At 66.1% G+C, this 19,064-nt stretch overlaps 2 protein-coding genes across 4 annotated transcripts; both read right to left on the bottom strand.

The window, feature by feature from the left end:
* Positions 1 to 2,520: 2,520 nt before the first annotated feature.
* Positions 2,521 to 7,232, bottom strand: MXRA8 (matrix remodeling associated 8). 2 transcript variants are annotated; one of them, XM_054721022.1, is made up of 10 exons: positions 7,115 to 7,231; positions 5,762 to 5,782; positions 5,360 to 5,656; positions 5,060 to 5,161; positions 4,461 to 4,931; positions 4,059 to 4,217; positions 3,870 to 3,909; positions 3,702 to 3,778; positions 3,406 to 3,486; positions 2,521 to 3,300 (listed from the first exon to the last, which is right to left on the bottom strand). In XM_054721022.1, exons 1-10 carry the CDS (start codon positions 7,161 to 7,163, stop codon positions 3,275 to 3,277), a joined length of 1,323 nt encoding a protein of 440 aa, XP_054576997.1. In that variant the 5' UTR covers positions 7,164 to 7,231; the 3' UTR covers positions 2,521 to 3,274. The 2 variants fall into 2 exon arrangements, with proteins under 2 accessions (XP_054576997.1, XP_054576998.1); XM_054721023.1 differs by lacking the exon at positions 5,060 to 5,161 and having other exon boundaries at positions 7,115 to 7,232.
* Positions 7,233 to 16,327: 9,095 nt separating this feature from the next.
* Positions 16,328 to 18,114, bottom strand: AURKAIP1 (aurora kinase A interacting protein 1). 2 transcript variants are annotated; one of them, XM_008151691.3, is made up of 4 exons: positions 17,840 to 18,114; positions 17,351 to 17,437; positions 16,601 to 17,046; positions 16,328 to 16,515 (listed from the first exon to the last, which is right to left on the bottom strand). In XM_008151691.3, exons 2-4 carry the CDS (start codon positions 17,400 to 17,402, stop codon positions 16,414 to 16,416), a joined length of 600 nt encoding a protein of 199 aa, XP_008149913.1. In that variant the 5' UTR covers positions 17,403 to 17,437; positions 17,840 to 18,114; the 3' UTR covers positions 16,328 to 16,413. The 2 variants fall into 2 exon arrangements, with proteins under 2 accessions (XP_008149913.1, XP_028016684.1); XM_028160883.2 differs by lacking the exon at positions 17,840 to 18,114 and adding an exon at positions 17,645 to 17,807.
* Between the last annotated feature and the right edge of the window lie 950 nt (positions 18,115 to 19,064).

Genomic DNA, 19,064 nt, shown 5'->3' on the forward strand with positions numbered 1-19,064 from the left:
CAAACGAGCGTGAGGCCCTCCCTCAAGGGAGACCCTGAGCAGCGCTGCCCTCAGGAGGATGCACTCACTCGAGGGAGCCCCACTGGCGAGAATAACGAGTGATGGGGATGGGGGGGTGATGCCCCCCCCCCCCCCCCCCCGAAGCTGGCTGGAGCCTGGAAATCATCCATCTGCCTGGTCCTGACCCTCAGGCAGTGGGCCAGTGCGGGAGACCCCACCAGGCCACTAGGGACCAGAGGCGCCCGGGCGGGGGACCACCCCAGGTCAGCTGGCCCTGACCTCCAGTCCCCTTGGCTCCATGAGGGTGGTACCCACTTGGCAAAGCCGGGGCCTTCTCCCCTCGGGTCTCGGTTTCCTCGGTGGTGACCTGAGGAGCCAGGCAGGATGGCCTTGGAGGGAGGGCCCATCACAGCTCTCTCAGCTGGTGTCCAGGGAAGGAGGGAGACTGCCTGGCCTGAGAGCTCATGGGGTCCAGCACCCTCTACACCAGGCCCACAAATGGGGTGGTCTGATCCCCCAGCCGCACTCCAGCCCCCAAGGTTATCTGTCCAAGGCCTAGGAGACGCTTTAGCCAAGCCCAGCCAATGCCTCAGTGGTCAAGCTCAGGCCCTGCAGGGGTGAGTTTGTGGCCAGGGCCTAAGCCCTGACAGGCAGGGCCTTGTTCAGTGGAAGTGGGGGCCACTGTGGGGCCTGGGAGGGAGTTCATTATCAAACCACGTGGCTCAGTCATTGAGCATCAACCCATGAACCAGGAGGTCAGGGTTCAATTCCCGTCAGGGCACATGCCGGGTTGCGGGCTCGGTCCCCAGTGTGGGGCGTGCAGGAGGCATCGGATCCATGATTCTCATCATTGATGTTTCTCTCCCTCTCCCTCTCTGACACCAAACCACAGGTCCTGGCCAGCCTCCCTCCCTGCCTGGCCACTGTGTGTCCTCGTGGGGGAGGGGGAAGGGGGGAGGGGGGCATTCTATCACCTGACAACCCTGCTCACACCAGAATCTGGACTCAGGTAAGGACCGGAGCTTAGGATTCCCACCCAAGTTCCCCCCTTGCTTTTCCTGAGCACCTTTTATATTTTTTAAAATATATTTTATTGATTTCTTACAGAGAGGAAGAGAGAGGGATAGAGAGTTGGAAACATCGATGAGAGAGAAACATCGATCACCTGCCTCCCGCACACCCCCTACTGGGGATGTGCCCACAACCACGGTACATGCCCTTGACCGGAATCGAAACTGGAACCTTTCAGTCCGCAGGCCGACGCTCTATCCACTGAGCCAAACCAGTCAGGGCCCTGAGCACCTTTTAAAATGACCACTCAGCCCGGCCAATGTGGCTCAGCGGATGAGCATCCACCTAAGAACCAGGAGGTCAGGGTTCGATTCCTGGTCAGGGCACATGCCTGGGTTGCGGGCTCCGTATCCAGTGTGGGGCGTGCAGGAGGCAGCCGATCCATGATTCTCTCTCATCGTTGATGTTTCTCTTCCTCTCTGAAATCAATAAAAATGTATTTAAAAATAAAAGAACCCCTCGAAGCCAAGCCTCTGAGAAATCAGTGACCTCCAGGCCACCCACCTTGGAAGTAACAGGTGCTTCTGCCCGCTCTGCCTCCTGCAGGCTGTGACCTGGGGCGGAGGGCGCCCCGACCCGCTGCCCCGATCCTGGGGTCTGCAAAGTAATAAATCTCCCGACTTTATTTCCTTTGTGTGAGTTTATCGACACGGCGTCTTCATGAAAACAGCCCAGAGCTTTCCGGTCCCCGCCTGGGAGCTCGGACGCCCACCCGTGTGGGTGGCTTTTGGCTCCTCGTCCAGCATCTGGTCATGTTCTTCACACCCCAGCCTGAGGCTTCCCACACAGGGTGACAAGCAGGCTTTCCACTGCCTGCTGTCCTGACAGGGCTTCGGAGGACGGGGTCAGGGTTGGGGAAACACGGCTCCTTCCTACCCCGGCCCCTCCCCCAGGGGTGTCGGACCTGCACCTTCTCCCGGTGCCCTGTTACCTCCACCTGTCTCCTCACACCTCCAGTCCCGCCTGCTTCTCAGAGGACGGAGCTAACACCACCCCTTCCGTCCTCCCGTCCCCCACCTTCAAACAAACCCTCAGGAGCCCGCCGGCGGGGCTCAGTCATTGAGCATCAACCCATGAACCAGGAGGTCAGGGTTCAATCCCCGTCAGGGCACATGCCGGGCTGCGGGCTCGGTCCCCAGTGTGGGGCGTGCAGGAGGCATCGGATCCATGATTCTCATCATTGATGTTTCTCTCCCTCCCTCTCCCTCTCTGACATCAATGAAGACATATATTTAAAGCCACACCCACAAGACAAACAAACCCTCAGGAGCCGGCCCCACACTTCGTCCCACGCAGGTGTAAGTGCTGAAAAATCCCGGACTCGCTCTTCCCAGGACACCCCACCAGACCTGCCCCTCATGGGTGATGATGGGGGGGGGGGTTCGGATGAAGGAAGGGATTCGGGGTTCCCAGGCCCAGCCTGCCCCTGTGAGAAGGAGGGGCCGCAGAGGCGTCTACCAATCAGAAAGGTCTTTATTGTGACGTGGCCATTCCAGGAGGAGCCAGTGCGGTGCCTCCGAGTGGCTGCGGGGCCGCTCTGGCACCATCTTCACCCGCCTCCGTCCTCGGACAAAACAGAAGCCAAATGAGGCCCCAGCCCGACTCCAGCCCAGGGAGGGGCCCCAAGTCACCTGGAGCCCAGGGAGGGGCCGTCAGGGCCGCTTATTGCCAAGGAGGCTGCAGCAGGCGGGAAGCGGACAGGGCCCGGGCAGCCCCAGGCGGCAGGCGGCGGCAGCGGGCATCCGCCCCGCAGGGGAGTGCTGTCCTCAGGCACGCAGCGCAGGGCAGCCTGGCTAACAAAACACAGAGCTGTCCGGCCCGAGGGCAGCTCCTCCAGGAAGGCCTGAGGAAGGGCAGTGCCGGCCTCAGGCCGACCCAGCTCCCCGCCGCGCCCCCTGCAGCGGCCGGGCTCCCCCAGAGGGCAGGGGCCTGGAGAGCCCGGGGGTGACCGTCGGTGAGCTCGGCTGGCCCGAGGGGGCAGGGCCGGCCGTGAGCGCTGCAGGGGGCTGCTGGGGGGCGGGGCGCAGCCACAGAGCCGGCAGGGACCCAGGCTCCCACTGCTGCTCGGGAGGGAGAGGCAGCTCCAGGGGAGGGCTCTGGGGGCGCCTCTGCAACAGCTCAGTCCAAGTTCGGGACAGCGGGACCAGCCGCTGGAGCGGGAGGAGAGTGGGCGGAGGTGCCGGCGGGCAGGAGCCGCACCGCCTCACTTGCAGTACTCCTTCCGGAACTCTGGAAGACAAGGGGCCGGGTGGGCGGCTGCCCCGCCCTCCACCCGCAGGACGGCCCGGGGTTCCGGGGCCCCGAGGGGCAGCGGCCTCCCTCCCGGCCACGCACCTTTGTCCAAGTCGATGTGCTTGGCGGGCAGGGGGCAGTGCGCCAGCGCGGCCCTCTCCTTCAGGATGTTGTTTTTGTAATCTGGGGGGCGGGGGGGGGGGGGGGGGCGGGGAGAGAGCGGGTGAGCCCCTGGAGGTGCCTCCCCACCGCCGCACTCCCCGTGCGTCTGCGTGTGCGTGTGTGCGTGTGTGTGCATGCGTGTGTGTGTGCGTGTGTGTGCATTTGCGTGTGTGTGTGCGTGTGTGCGTGTGTGTGTGCGTCTGCGTGTGTGCGTCTGCGTGTGGCGGGCGCCTCACCCAGCTGGATGTCCTGGCTCCTGTAGAAAGCCTGGTCCCCAGTGGCCAAAGGAAACTCCGCCAAGTTCACGTCCTTCCTGGGGGGGCGAGGGGGGAGGGGGGAGGTTAGGACAGCGGGAGGGCCCGGCCCGGCCAACCTGGACAGCGGGGGGCGGGGGGGGCACTCACCCCTTGGCCTTCCCCGACCTCTGGTCCGAGTAGTGGTAACCTGGGGAGGGAGACTCGTGTCGGGGACAGTCTGCCCGCTCCCCAGCTCCCCCAGCCCCGAACCCCCCACCCAGTACACAGGCTCACGGGGCGCCCCGCGGGTCCCTCTCCGCCCCAGAGGCCCCCAGTCCCGCTCCCTCCCGCGCTCACCCCCAAGACGGCGCTGCCGCGTGGCCAGCACCGCCGTGATGAGCAGCAGCAGGAAGAGCAGCAGCGTGGCCAGCACGTAGCCCAGCTGCTGGAAGAAGTGCGCGCGGCCCTCCGGCACGATCACGTTGATGACGCTGCGGTCGCGCGCCAGCGTGGGGTCTGCAGGAGCCGCGTGGCGGCGGTCAGGGGCGGGGCTGACAGTCGGTGCACCCCGACCCCAGCCGCCCGCGCTGCACCCCGGGGCCCTGGGAAGGGACAGGCGGCCGCAGCCCGTGGGGCCTCCCCTCGCTGACCCCCGGGTCCCTTCCGTGGATGGGGAGGGGCCGGGCGGGCTCCCACCAGCCGGGCCTGGCCGTTCCCGGCCCCTAGACGTTCCCCGGGAGCCCGGGGCGGCCTCGGCACCTGGGGCTGGGGCGCTGCTGTGGCTGGAGCCGTTGCCCGGTGAGCCACGCGGGGGCGGCGGGGAGGCGGGCGCGGTGACCGTCAGGTGGAAGATGCGGCGCTCGTGGAGGCCGCAGTAGTGGTGGTGCAGGTGGCAGGAGTAGGTGCCCTCGTCCGCCGGCTCCAGCGGGTCGATGCGCAGGGAGAAGTCCCCGCGCGCGAAGGCGTCCGCCTCCACCGACACGCGGTCGCGCAAGACCGCCGGCCCGTAGGCGCGGCGCTCGCCGGACGCGTAGAGGTCGAGCAGGCGGTCGGCGCGGTCGTGCGGGACCCCCGGCAGCTGCAGGTCCCAGTGCGCCACCTGCTGCGCCTCCTCCAGGTGCCGGTCGGTCCACACGTGCGCGCGGTTCACGCAGGTCAGGAGCGCGGGCGCGCCGCGCGCCACCACCAGCACCTCCTTCTCGCCGTCCCAGTGCGCGCCGGCGGCCCGGGCTGTGGGCGCAGGTCGCTCAGTTGGGGGTGCGGGGAGAGACGGAAGGGGGGAGGCGCTAGTGCTGCGGGCGGGGCGGGGCCCGCAGCGGCCGGGGGAGGGGGGCGTTCGGCGGGGCCGGCGCACTCACGGTTGTCGGTGACCTCGAGGCGGATGGCCAGGTTCTCGTAGAGGTGGCAGTAATGATGGTGCAGGCTGCAGGTGTACAGCCCCTCGTCTGTCTCCTCCACCGCTGTGCACCGGGCGGAGACCCGCCGTGAGCTCCCGCCCGCGCCCGCCCGCGCCCCCCTCCGCCGTGAGCTCCCGCCCGCGCCCGCCCGCGCCCCCCTCCGCCGCCGTGAGCTCCCCGCCGGGAACTGCCCCGCCCCCCCGCCGGGAACTCCCCGCCGTGACCCCCGCCGGGAACTGCCCCCCGGGGGGAGGCCGGTACCCCGGATGAGCAGCGAGAAGTTTCCGTCCTGGAAGGCTGAAGGCGACAGCAGGAGGCGGCCGCGATCCCGCGGCTCGTACACACGCTGCTCGCCCGCCGAGTACATGTCCACGAGGCGGCGCGCCGGGCCCAACGGGCCGCTCAGGTCCCAGTGGACCACGCGCTGCCGGTCGTGCAGCCGGTCCTGCGTCCAAACCATGCGCGGGCTCTGGCAGCGCAGCACCGCCCGGGCGCCCGCCGCCCAGCTCACCGCCACCTCCGACACCACCGAGCTGCCCGCTGCGGACCCCGCCGGCCCTGGGAGAAGGGGGGTCACTGAGGCGGGGGGGGGGGCGCAGGGGGAGGGGGGTTGGCCTGGCGGGAGGACGGGAGGGGACTGTCGGGGCGGGCGCGGTCACTCACCTGAGCACAGGACAGCGGAGCCTGGAGGGACAAGAAGAGCCGGTCACGTGGGGGAGGGGTGGCCTTGGCCTTTACACCCCGTCACAGCCCCGGGGAGGGGCACTGGCCCTTGTCCCCCCCTCTTTTTAAATATATATTTTTATCGATTTCAGAGAGGAAGGGGGAAGGGGAGAGAGAGAAACATGAATGATGAGAATCATTGATCAACTGCCTCCTCCTCGCCCCACACTGGGAACTGAGCCCACAACCGGGGCATGTGCCCAGTCGGGGAATCGAACCCTGACTTCCTGGTTCACTGGTCGATGCTCAACCACTGAGCGTGGCCCGGCCCCTGCCCCTTCTGTAGTCCCCACTGAGGTGGGTGCTAACACCCGGTTTATGGGTGGGGATAAAGCCGAAGAAGCCAGGAGGACACAGGTGGGGTCTCTCTAGCCCGCATGGTGCAGGCACCTCTCCCACAGCCCCCCTTAATCCCCACAGCCCCCCTTAATCCCCACAGCCACTGCAGGGACCCCACCTGCCCTTCGGGGGTGCGTGGTGAGTGGTGGGTCCGGGTTAGATCCCACTGGCTGGCTCTGGAATGCACGCTGGGCAGCAAGCCCCCCCCCCCCCCCGTCCCCGCGGGGGATGGAGGCTGCCAGCAAGGCCCCTGGAGCCTGGGCACCAGGGAGGCTGGTGTCTGGGGGGGCAGACATTGCACCTGCAGGGGCCACGCCAGGAGCCCTCAGGGTCCTCACCTGGGAGCCACTCCCCCCCCACCCCCAGGGCTCAGGGCTGGAGCCCCCCCCCCCCCCGCGCCTCGTCCTGAAGGGCAGGGTCTGAAGCACCAAAACGCTGGACGTGAGGAGTGACCCCACATCTGCCGCCTCACAGCCCAGCTCCGGCTCCAGAGCGGCGGCTGGGCGCCAGGACGGAGGAATGTGCCGGGTCAGCAGGCCAGCTTGGCGGGCTGCGGGGGGGGGGGGGGGGGGTGCAGGGAGCCAAGGAACAGACCCTGCAAGCCCCACAGTTCCCAGGCCCCACAGTCCCCAGCGGCCTCCCCTCCTGCCCACAGAGAGCACCGGCCTGGGCCCCCTGCCTGAGGGACCCAGGACGCTGCCTCCGCGCCCCCCCCCCCGCCCCGCCCGCCCTCCTTGGCCTCTGGCTCCAGGTTCCGCGTGAGGAGGACGTTGGGAGGCTCACACCCTCCTGGGTCCGGGGCCTCGTCACCTCTGAGGTCCCCCTGACTGTCCCTTCCCACCGGGCAGCCCCCTCGCTGGGCTGGAGCTCAGACAGGCGGCTTTGCCTAAAACCACAAACTCGCTGGGACACGCTGGTGGCCGGCGCCTCCTGAGCCCCACACCCCGCACTCACTCTGCAGAAGCAGAAGTTTCCAGAGCACGACGCGGGCCCGCAGCTCCATGGTGCCGCCGCCGGCCTGGCTTTGTCTCCCTCCCTCCAGCTCCAACTCTCCAGAAAAACAGCCCGGCCCCCTCCCCCTCCAGCACCCGCCATGACATCACGGAGCTCTGGGCCGGTCACGGGCTGCAGACCGCCCCCTCGCTCTGCCCAGCCCCCTGGCCTCCCCCACCCTGGCCGGCCCGTGGGGAGGGGGCCCTGTGGCCACTGTGCTGAGGGAGTCCGGCGGGGAGGGGCCCTCTCTGGCCCGGGTCCTGGGGAGGGGCAGCGGCCCAGCCCTTGGAGGACGGGAGGGCTGAGGGTGAGGTCCCGACGATGCCTGAGGGCGGCTGTGACATATGGGGCCCTTCTGGGGTTGCTGCGGCTGGAGTTCCGCCGTGAGCACCCCCTCACCCCACCTCTGCCGGGGGACACTGCCCAGGGCATTCCCCCTCGTGGGCATCCGGGCAGAGACCCCCAGGGATCCAGGCTGCCAAACCGCCGGCTCTTCCGTTAGCCTGTGATGACCCCACATTTCTTCATCTAGGAAAGGGGGATCTGAACAGCCCAGCCCTGGGGGGAAGCCTGGGGCGGGGCCTGGGCACAGCATGAGGCCCTGATGGTTCCCAGGCATCTTCACCCTCCACAGGAGCCAGGGGGTAAGTGGGGGGACCCTGAGCACGGAGGGGGCCAGTGGGGAAGCAACGCCCACCTCGCTGGCCTAACGCCCCCCCCCCACATCTGCCCACCATCCAGGGCAGAATCAGGTGTCCCTGAACTCAAACCTGGGTTACCCGGCTCCTAGGAGCACCCCCACCCACCCAGACCCGGGGACAGCACTCCAGGGAGCACCCCACCCCGAGGAGAGGGGCGGGAGGGGTATGGGAGCCCCCACCACAGAAGGCACTAATTTGAAACTGGGAAAACCTACGGAGTCACATAAACAAATGGGAAATAACAGAGCAGCGCTGTGTACCGAGCCGCTCCTTCTCGTTGAGCAAACCTCAGAGAAAACGAGCCGAGCCACAGGGACCCACAGTGCATTCTTCGCGGCCCTGCGGCCGGGATGTGGTCGCCAGCCCGTCCCTGGTGGGCTGGGGTCTCCGCGTGAACCCTGCCCCGGTCCCCACGTCCTCGGACAAGCCAGGCGCCCAGCCCAGCTCCGGGCGGTGCAGGCCAGCGCCGCTGCAGAGGGGACGACGGGGTGACAGGAGGGAGCCCCCCACACCCACACCCACAGACCTAAGGGCGGCTCCTCAGCAGGATCCAGGCCCTGGGGGGCGGGGCCCATTTTCCAAACTTGAATCAGAACCGGCTCCCCTCACCCTCAGCTCCTCCAGGGCCTTTCATTCTGGAAAAACAAGTCGGCCTCCGCCCTGGGCCTTGAGGCCCGGCCTCCCTTGTTTTTGTAACTGGTTTATATTAGCGCTGGTGGCCCCCCCCCCCCCCCCGCCTGCGCCCCGTGTCTGTTTCTCCATCTCCATCCTCCGTCCCGCCTCTTGGCCGCCCTCTCTCCTGCGTGGAGGGAAGACGCCCAAGCAGCTGGATGGCCAGGGCCGGCCACGGTCTGAGGGGACCCGGTTGGTTACACCCTAAACTGCAGAGCCTCCCCTCCCAGCAGGTCCCTGGCCCCGGGCCCTCTGTACTGAGGCTCCCTGGGGTCCTCCTGCTGCAGACCCCAATGCAGGAAGATGTCTGCGGGGGGCGCCCCTGAGTGCACCCTGACCCCCTCGCCCCAGCGGGCAAGATGGACAGCAGCAGCCAGGGCTGCACCCCCTCCTCCTGCCCCATCCTGTTCTCTCCGCTGAGGCCAGCTGGGCCGAGAGGAGCGGCAGAGGGCTGCACGCCCCACCCCACCCCCACCCCCGCCCCGTCCTCGGTAGGAAATGGCACAGATGTGAGCAGAGCGCAGCGGGACCAGGCCACTGCCCCTCCCACCGCCCGCCCGGCTCCTTCTCCCGCGCCGGGACTGCTGGCCCAGGCCTCAGCGGACAGCTCCACGGGAGAGCGGACCAGGACGAGGACGCTGGCAGCGTCCCCACGGTCCCGCCTGGAGCTCAGGCCGAGCCCCCCACCAATGCCCCGCACCCCGCACCAGAGCCCTGCAGCCTCCTCCCTTCCCTGGGGGCGGGGCTGAGCAGGGGTGTCAGCGGCAGCGGGGTGAGAACCGGGCTCTGGCTCCGGCTCCTGGGACTGGGACATTCCAGGCAGCCTGGCTCATCCGGAGGAAAACCACAGGCGCTCCGAGCGGCACCAGCACGCTCCCACGTGGTCACGCCTGCCGTGTGCTGAGCACCTACTGTGCGCCAGCGGGCAGCTTGGAGGCCGTTAGTGAGGGCAGACCTGCCCGCTGGTCAATGGGATCGTTCCGCGCACAGAGAGGAGGCTGTCGGGGTGCCCCAGGGCCACCTCCCTGCCTGGGTGGCCTCTGAGCGGGCGACACCCACAGTGGAGGCCCAGGGCAGCCTCTCCCAGGTGAGGGAGAGGGAGCCGTGCTTGGTCTGGCTTCCTCAGGGCCATCAGGGGAGCCGGCCCGGGACTGAGCGCAGGGATGTGGGCTGTGATGCAGGAAATGCGGGGGCGGTTGGTGCAGCTTCTGTAGGAGCTCGGGACTCACCAGGGCAGAAGGGAGACATCCGCCCACGGGCCAGGCGGCGGGCAGCTCCCCCCATGGCACCCCCCCACGCGTCTGCCCCTCCCCACGGCGCCCGCCCCCACGGAGCCCGCCCCCCCCCCAGGCACCTGCCCCCCCATGGGCGTCCACACCGTGAGCGTGGGCCCGAGTGGTGATTACGGTGGATAGCGCTTCGCACCCACATAGCAAAGTGCTAGGACTTCTCTCTGGGGGGGAGGGGGGACCACGAGGCAAGGCCGAGGCAGCCCAGCCACCGGCCAACCAGAGCCTGGACCTCAGTCTGACGACTGCACAGAACCACCACCTGGACCAAAGGAAGCAGCCTGCGCGGGGAGGATGCAGCGGCCGAGGCGACCTCACCACGACCCTGTGACCCTGCGAGGACCAGCGGGCAGGACCGGAGGGCAAGCGCCCGGCTGCAGGGACAAGCGATGGGAGCCCGGTGGGGACGGCTGCGCCGGGTGTGCTGGGGCGGACGGAGGAGCCACGCAGGGCTGGTGTTTCCCTGGGAGCGCGTTGTTCCGTCCACACCAGGGTGAGGTGGAGGGCAGTGGGGGTCACGCTCACTCCTTCCTGCCGGCTCTGACGGGTCTTCCCGGCGGCGGTCGCTCGGTCACTCATACAGGTTTGTCCTGATGGTTTGCCAAGAGGCAGGGGCTGTGCAGACCCCAGGCCCGAGCTCTGATGCATCCCACAGAGGCAGGGTCTCACCTGCTCCGGGCAGACCGGCTGTCCCAGCCGCTGGGGGACCATCGATGCACATTGTGACCTGGACACACACGGACATCATCGCCTCCTGGGAACCGTCCAGGAGCCCAGGCCGGAGTCGGGGGCTGCCTGGTTTGGCGTGTTCTGTGGGGGCGGCGGAGGCTGGCGGGCAGAGCTGAGCCTGCTCATGGTCAGGCCTGCAGGCCGGCCGGGGCCTTGGCGTCTGCACTCAGGCCAGAGGTCGTCCTTTGTGGTCCCTCCCGACCTATCAGCTTGGAAACCTGCTGTATCAGATTTCACCTGCTGCGCCTCTGACTGTGGGGATGATGCCGCCCACATTCCTGGGAGCCTGGGACCCAGGAGTAGAGCAGCCTCCAGACCAACTTCCTGCGCCCACACGTGATGTACATCCTGTTTCTTTTTTTATAAATTTTTTTTTATTGATTTTAGAGAGAGGGAGAGAAACATCGATTCCTTGTTCCACTGAGAGCTGCATCGCTGGTTGATGCTTGAAGGTGCCCTCACCAGGGATGGAACCTGACACCTTGGCGCTCTAACCGACTGAGCCACCTGCCCGGCTGTCCTGGTGTCTAAGCCGTGGCTCCGGACGCCGGACCTGGGAGGTTTGCCTTTAACTGTGCCGGCCAGCGTGGCCTCGGTGACGGGTCTGCTTCGTGTGAGTGCGGCCCCGACAGGAGAGGGACAGCTGGCTCAGGTCCGCCTCGGCCCTCAGTGAGCTCACGTTCAGCGCCTCAGAGAAGCGGTTATACACGTGTGCACGGGGGTCCGCGCAACAGGCAATCCTCGCTGTCACCTGAGGAGGTGCAGGGGCCGGAGCTCTCCCAGGTCTTGGTTCCAGGGAAAAGGCTTATTTAGGACATGGGGGAGGGGCCTGCAGAACCTGCTGAGTCAACAGGGAAGTGCTGACATGAGTGACAGCTGTCAAAGGGGCACAGGAGGCACCGGACAGCTCGGAGGCGGGAGCAAGTGAAGCAGCCACCACCAGGCGTCCAGGCTGGCAGAGGTGATGGCGTGAACAGAGGGCCTTGCTCTGTGCGGGGACCCTGCTCAGCACAGCAGGGCACAGGGTCGTCCACCTTTGACCCTGCAGGTCAGGAATCCCTGCAGGGCTGACCACACGGCTGTCCACTCCACGTGGGAACGGCTGCGATGACTCAGCGGGGGCTGCTGGACCCAGGCAGCTTGGCTCTGCCAGCTGGGTCCTCTCTGCCCACGTGGCCCTCCCCTCCCACACCACCTCCTCACTGGGCTCCTCCCAGCGGGGGAGGCCGCCGGCCCCAAGGCCTGAGCCGGGCAGCATCGCCCCGCCTCCCACTAGGAGGGGCAGACCCCAGCCGATGGAGGAGCAGCGAGACCACGGGGCCCAGGGCGCACGGACAGCGAGGGGCGCTGGGCCCTCTTCACAGCTGACACCACAGGGGGCGAGAGAAGAGGAATAGTGAAATGCAAACAGCTCGGAGCACTGTCTCAGGTTTATGTCCTTTATAAAATATACTATTTTATTTAAAATTTTTAAATTGATTTCAGAGAGGAAGGAAGAGGGAGACAGAAACATCAATGATGAGAGAGAATCATGGATCGGCTGCCTCCTGCACCCCCACTGGGGATCGAGCCCACAACCCAGGCATGTGCTCTGACCGGGAAAGGAACCGCGACCTCCTGGTTCATAGGTCAACTACTGAGCCACACCGGCCGGGCTATATTTTTTATTTAAATCGAAATAGTTAAACATATATATTAACGTTTACTTTTAAGACCTTCAAATATTTGGGGGAGCCGAAACCGGTTTGGCTCAGTGGATAGAGCGCCGGCCTGCGGACTGAAAGGTCCCGGGTTCGATTCCGGTCAAGGGCATGTACCTTGGTTGCGGGCACATCCCCAGTAGGGGGTGTGCAGGAGGCAGCTGATTGATGTTTCTAACTCTCTATCCCTCTCTCTTCCTATCTGTAAAAATTCAATAAAATATATTTAAAAAATATATATATTTGGGGGAGGGAGGGGGAGAATAACTTGCATGCCCCCTACTGGGGATCAAGCCTGCAACCCGGGCCTGTGCCCTGACTGGGAATCGAACCCAGGACCTTCAGTGCGCAGCCCGACGCTCTATCCACTGAGCAACACCAGCCAGGGCAGGTCCCCTTGTCTTTTATACGTCATCAAGTCCGGGAGAGATCCATTGTTGTTTTCATTCCTCTGATGTGAGAAAAACCTGGACTTGGTGTTTCACTTGTTTCTACATTCACTGTCTAGTGTGCCCTGCCCAGGGCTCGACCGGCCACCTGGGCGCATCAGGTGCCTGACCCGCGGAGCCCCACCAGGCCACATGCCTGTATGAAACCAAGTCTGAAACCAGACTCCACTGTCCAAGGAGTCGTGTTGGTTAAAAGTATTATCTGGGCCCTGGCTGGCATTGCTCAGTGGAGAGAGCGTCAGCCTGCGGACTGAAGGGTCCGGGGTTCGATTCCCGGTCAGGGCACAGGCCCAGGTTGTGGGTTTGAGCTCCAGTAGGGGGTGTGCAGGAGGCAGCCGATCAATGATTCTCATCATTGATTATCCTAGCTCTCTCTCCCTCTCTCTGAAGTCATCCGAGCTTTTTCTTTTTTTCAAATATACTTTTATTGATTTCAGAGAGGAAAGAAGAGAGATAGAAACATCAATGATGAGTCATTGATTGGCTGCCTCCTGCACGACCCCACTGGGAATCTAGCACACAACCCGGGCATGTGCCCCCGACTGGAATCGAACCCAGGACACTTCAGTCCGCAGGCCGATGCTCTATCCACTGAGCCAAACCGGATAGGGCTCATCTGAGCTTTTTCTAATATAAATGTGAACATCCACCTTCCCGGGCCAACTTAAACACTGCAGTCTCGCTTGTGAGGGGGTCTCCCTGCGTGAGGGGGTCTCCCTGCGTGAGGGGGTCTACCTCCCTCCCTCCCTCGATTCTGCAAGAAAACAACTTCTTAAAGGGTGAACACTCCTCAGCATTAGGTCAATGCTGCCCGGCCGGTGTGGCTCAGTGGCCGAGCATCCCAGGCATGGAGAGGTCACTGGTTGCAGGCTGGAGCCCCAGCAGGGGACGTGCAGGAGGCAGCCAATCGGTATTTCTCGCTCATCGATGTTTCTCTCTTTCTAAAATCAATAAAAACATATTTTTAAAAGAGTTCAGCTTCCATTCCTCTCTGAACTCTCACGTCCTCAGCTCACACCCACCAGCTCCGTCCATGGACAGACTTTCTACTCACACGCATCACGCGTGGTTTCCGGGACACGGGGAGAAGCTCCCAGCCACACAACTGAGGATCGAGTCCAACTCTCAGGGAGCATGGGCTGGCCTCTGGGTGCCCAGCAGGCGGCAGGGGTCACCCTCTGGCCCGCACCCAGGTCTGGACCTCTCGGCTCAGCCCCGCAGGACACTCCCTCCCGCCTCCCCATCCTGGGACCTTCCCTGGGGAGCTCAGAGGGGAGCCGGCTGGCCAGGGAGCGGTTTCTTTTCCCAGCCTCCTTCACAGCTCACAGCGTGGGGCCCGGCAGGCATGCTGCTGTGTCTGCCCCTGAGCGGCTGAGCTGGGAAGAGCTCCCTCACCAGCCCGTGTCCTCCCACAGGGCCTGAGCCTGCCCGGCTCCTACCTTGGCCCACCATGTGGGTGGGAATGCCCAGGCCAGGGCATGGAGGAGCCCCCCGAGGCAGGGTCCCCACAAGTGCCTCCCACCACCCCATCAGCTGTGCCTTGGGGACCTCCCCGGCTGGAACCTTAGCCCTAGGCACCTGCCAGGGGAGACTGAGCAAGGGGTGTGCCACGGGCAGGACCAGGCAGGCAGCCTGCAGGCCCCACTGCCCCCGCCCCCGCCCCCTCGCTCAGGGGGCGCCTGGGTCAGAACCCGGGAGACAACAGGGAGAAGGGGCTGCACTCCCCACAGCTGGGGGGCAGGGTGGAGGCTCCACAGGGAAGAGGGAGGGCAGCCTCTTTGGGCCTGAGAAGGGCTGTGGAGATAAAAATAAAACCCCAGTTTCTGCCTTCTGAGTTTGTGGTTGGGGCCCAAAGGCATCCAAGCCACAGGCAGCGTGAGCCGAGCGCACGCCACCCAGGAGGGGCAGGAAGAGGGGCTGCCAGGCCCAGGCCTGCAGGGGGGAGGGGCTGGGCAGGCCCTGGACAGATTGGTGACACTGGACCAGGGTCTGGACTGTGCTGCCACTGAAGCTTGGGGCTAATCAATTGGGGGGCGGGGGGCTGCCCTGTGCACAGTAGGGCATTCAGCACATCCTGGCCTCCACCCACTGCACCTCCACTGTCACAACCGAGGGGTCCCCAGATGGATGTGCCCAGGTGCCTCTGCTGGCCCCGCCCAGGATGGAGGAGGCTGGCTCAGGGGGCCCTGTGGTGCCCCACCAGCCTCCAGGTGCACAGCTGGCCAGCCGCACCCCCAGAGCTCCCCACACGGCCCAGCTCCAGAGGGAGGCTTTGTCTCCGATGCTCTGACCACTGAGCATGTTCCTCCCCCTGCCAGCCCAGGAGGCGGGGTGAGCCAGGGAGCAGCTGCCGTGGCTGAGGCCACACTTGGCACGGGAAGGCAGGGTCCATTCCATCCCCAGGCAGCTTCCCCACCCAGGCCCTGGCCCAGGGACCTCACGCCACCACTGCTGGGGAAGCCAAGACCCAGAGGATGTCGTGAGCCCTGCAGCAGGGTGCTGACTGCTGCCCCCTGGCGGCCACCAGGAGAAGCAGGCCTGTGCCCTCCGCGGCCCCAGGTCCCCGCCAGGTCATGGCCACCGCACAAGGGTGAGCACAGCCCTGCAGACCCACGTCCCCTAACGGGTCCCGCATTCAGCAGCCCGCGTGCCCACCTAGCACACACGGGGCGGGGCCCGCCTGGTTCCCTGAAGCAACGGGGTTACCAGCACGGCGTGGTCTGGTCCAACCCAGGAAAGCTGCTGGGAAACCCGCGCTCAAGCCTCCCCGAGACCTGCCTCCTCCCGGGGAGCTCAAACCCAGGCCCCGCTCCCATTTCAGGGGCCAGTTAAGAAGCCCCAGCCCGGCGGGAGGGGCCCGGCCTGCCTGCCCGGCGGGGGGGCGGGGCAGCACAGGAAGGCACTGGTCTCCTCTCCTTGGACTTGGTCCTGCGTCTGAAGGTGGGAACCGGCCTCCCCAAATCTGCTCAGCACCCAAGCCCATGCAGAAGCCCAGGCCCCCCCAGGCCCCCACTTTTAGGGATAATGCACTCCCCTCCCCACCCAGAAGGAACCTGAGTCACGGGGCCGCTGGCTCACACTAGGGCTCCAGGGCTTCTCTAGCCCCACAAGCGACACCTTCCTCACCACCCGCACCCCGAACCTGCCGGAGCACCCCCTCCAGCACCCCACTCAGACCCAGGAAGTGGCAGGGGACACGGAGCCCACTGGAGGCCAGAGGCCCCGACCCCAGCTGGGCGGGGTGGCTCAGAGGGCCACTCCAGACCCAGGTCCTTGGAGCCTGCAGAGCATCGCCCGTCACCTCTGGGGGCCCCGGGGCCTTTCCTGACGCCCCTCCCCGTGTCCCCAGGGAGGCCCTCCCTGAGCCCCCCTCTTACACCTCAGCCCGGGCACTTCTGCCGCCTGTGTGACCAGTAAGAGGCTGCCTGCCCCGGGGAACAAAGTGCCCTTTGGCAGAGCTGGGCCTCGGGCCCCACGGCATTCATTCCTCAACAGCGAGGCTGTCATTCCCACAGGCCCGGCACCAGGACAGGGGCCAGCACCGGGAAGGGCCCGCCAATCTGCCACCTGGGGCCTTGGTGCCTCCGAGGCTGGCACCAGCCTCAACCCCAAGGCAGCTCACACCAGGCAGAAGGGGGTGCAGGCAGCAGGAGCAGCGGGGCTCCGTGAGCGTTTATTACTCGAGAACAGCAGCAGCATCGGGGCCGAGGCGCTCGGCACTCACTTGCTCCTGAGGTAGATCTTGGGGGTCTGCCAGCCTGGAGGGGCTTCCTTCAGGCCCGCCTTCACCCAGATGCGCTTCAGGTCTCTCTCGAACCTCATCTGTGAGGGCAGAAGGGACGCCGACCGGTGTGTGGGCCACGCACTCTCAGCCACCTTGCCCCACTCCGCCGGGACCCACAAGTACCTGCTTCCGTTTCAGGCGTCCTTCCCGCACCTTCCGCCGCAGGAACCGGGTCCTCTTGACGAGCTTGCGGTATTTATGACGGTTCATCTTCCGCCGGCGGATCTTCAGCACGTTTTTGCACTGAATCTGGGGTGCATCCTGGACCTCCTCCCGCCCGTGCTCAGCCCCTCCCCCCACCTGGCTAGGCGGACACTCGTAGGCCTGGGCAGGCGCCACAGTCCCTGGGACCCCAGCATCCAGTCTGGGCAGGAGGTAGTGGGCGGTCAGCCAGCTCTCCAGGGGACTGATGGACATCTTCCTGGGGACCAGCATCTCCTCGAGCTCCAGCTGGACCCCCTTGCCTGGGAGGATGGCAACCCTACTCGGGCCTGCTGGTTGCGTGCTGTAGCGGGGCCTGCAGACATGGCTGCCCAGCACTCCTGAGGCGGGCCCGGGCCCACGGAGGCCTGCAGGAAACACGATGACAGTCACACCCACCGGGCTGCACTAGCCTGCGCTCAGCGGGCTGGACCTGCCGGGACTTCGGAGCAGAACCGCCATCACAGCCTGGGATGACCTTGGTCCTGGTCTGAACCCCTGCTGATGTTCTGGGGGAGAGGCGGGGGGGGGGGGGGAGGGAAACTTCCCCTTTGTGATGCTTGGATGTTTGCAGGGCAGTTGGCGTGGCCAGGCCCTGGCCTCCGGATGGTGAGGCACATACCCCTAACCCGCTCGTGTGTCCTGCCCACCTGGCCCCACGGGAGCGCTTACCTGCCCGGGGAGCGACCCTGAGCAGCTGAGATGCCAGACGCGCCAGGAACATGGTCTGCGGGTGGCGGCCCCAGGTGCTCAGCGGAGCTGGAACACAGGTGCGCGCTGCGGTCAAGGGGGCGGCTGGCGGCGCGCGCAGCCCGGGGCTGGCGGGACTGGGGACTGGGGACTGGGGACTGCGGTCCTGCTCGCCCCGGCACCCCGCCACCTCCTCGCCCTCAACCCCTGGGAGGACCTCGCTCCCTCTCCCAAGCGACCCGCGTCCCACCACGCGGCACGGGGCCAGTCACCGACCCTCCCTGGGTCTCAGCTTCACCCCAGGCGCCGACCACGCGGGACGGAGCCGAAGGCGGGGAGCGGCGCACCACGGCCGCGGGTGGGCCCTGGCCCCGGAAGGGTGGCCCACACCGGCGGCTCTCTCGGCAGCCCCTGGAGCACCCCGCCGCCCGCCCACCCTTTCCCGGCCCGATCCAGGGGACCAACACTGACCATTCCGCCGCGGTGCGCAGGCACTTCCGGTCCGGTCTTCAGCCCGGGTGCCGCCGCCCGGCGGTTCCTACGTCCAGCGCCCCCTGGCGGTCTTACAGAGCCCGACTCCGCGTCGGCTCAGGCCCCACCCGGCCCAGAAAGCCACTGTTTCCGGCCAGAGGAGCCGCCACGCCACGCCCCCAGCCCAGCGGATCCTTAGGGAGACAAGAAAACTACATCTCCCACAATCCCAAGGATGCCCTCTGCGCCTGCGCGGCCGAACTGGCGTCCAGCAGGGCCCATTCGCCGAGGCAGGCGGAAGGGACGTTTCGGACTGCGACGGAGCTGTCATCCCGGCGACGGAAGTGGAGTGCGCGGGGCGACCAAAAGCGACTGGGGTACTGCACCCGCTGGGGCTGGAGGCGCAGGCCCCGCAGGCCCAGCTCCTTCCTCCCCCTCCCCCCGGACGGGGCGTGAAGGGGTCAGACCGCGGCGCCGGCGACGGATCCCGCAGCTCGGGCACCAGGGGAGCCCCGCCCTAGCCCTTTGGCATGGCGGCCTCCTCTCCCCGCCAGTGCGGAGGCCCGCGCCTTGCAGAGGTGGATTTCCTTTCCTTTTTTAAAGCGAACTCCCAAACTGTGCCTGTGGAAAGAGAAATCAGAAACTTCAGTTTTTGTCCAAAACGCAAAAGAGCCTCCGGGGAGGACTGGGTTTGGCTGAGCCGGTTGCTTCTCAGGGTGGGGGCTTCCAGGGCCCCGCGGCCCCTTCTCGCTCTGTCCGGGTTGGAAGGGCCATCAGGAGTGCCCGTTGGTGGCTCTACCTGCGAGTCCAGTCATCTCAGGCCCCAACCTAATTAAGCAATGAGCGCTGCATCCACCCAAGGGAGGACGGCAGAAACCACAGGCTCCAGGCCCGGCTCTCCACTGAGGCCACAGGATGGCGCCGTGCCCTCGGGTCCTGAGGGGCTGCCCGAGTAGGAAGGTCTGTGAACATAGCCAGACCACCTCAGCTGCAGCATCCGGGCTTTTATGATTTGGTCATAAAGAGCACCACCTGGAACCGAGGCGCTGACCCTGTCGCTTTCACATCTCCTTGGAGCCATGCAGTGCCCTCCCACCTGTAGAGGTGCTGGTCTGGGGAGAGCCAAAACCGGGCATGACAGGCCCGACAGCCCTCGAGCCTCTGCCCACCCAGGACTGGAAACAGCGCAAGGTCCATCCTGCTCACCTGGACCACTACCTGTCCA

Source organism: Eptesicus fuscus, chromosome 9 (assembly GCF_027574615.1).
Source record: "Eptesicus fuscus isolate TK198812 chromosome 9, DD_ASM_mEF_20220401, whole genome shotgun sequence".
In the NCBI taxonomy this organism is placed as follows: domain Eukaryota; kingdom Metazoa; phylum Chordata; class Mammalia; order Chiroptera; family Vespertilionidae; genus Eptesicus; species Eptesicus fuscus.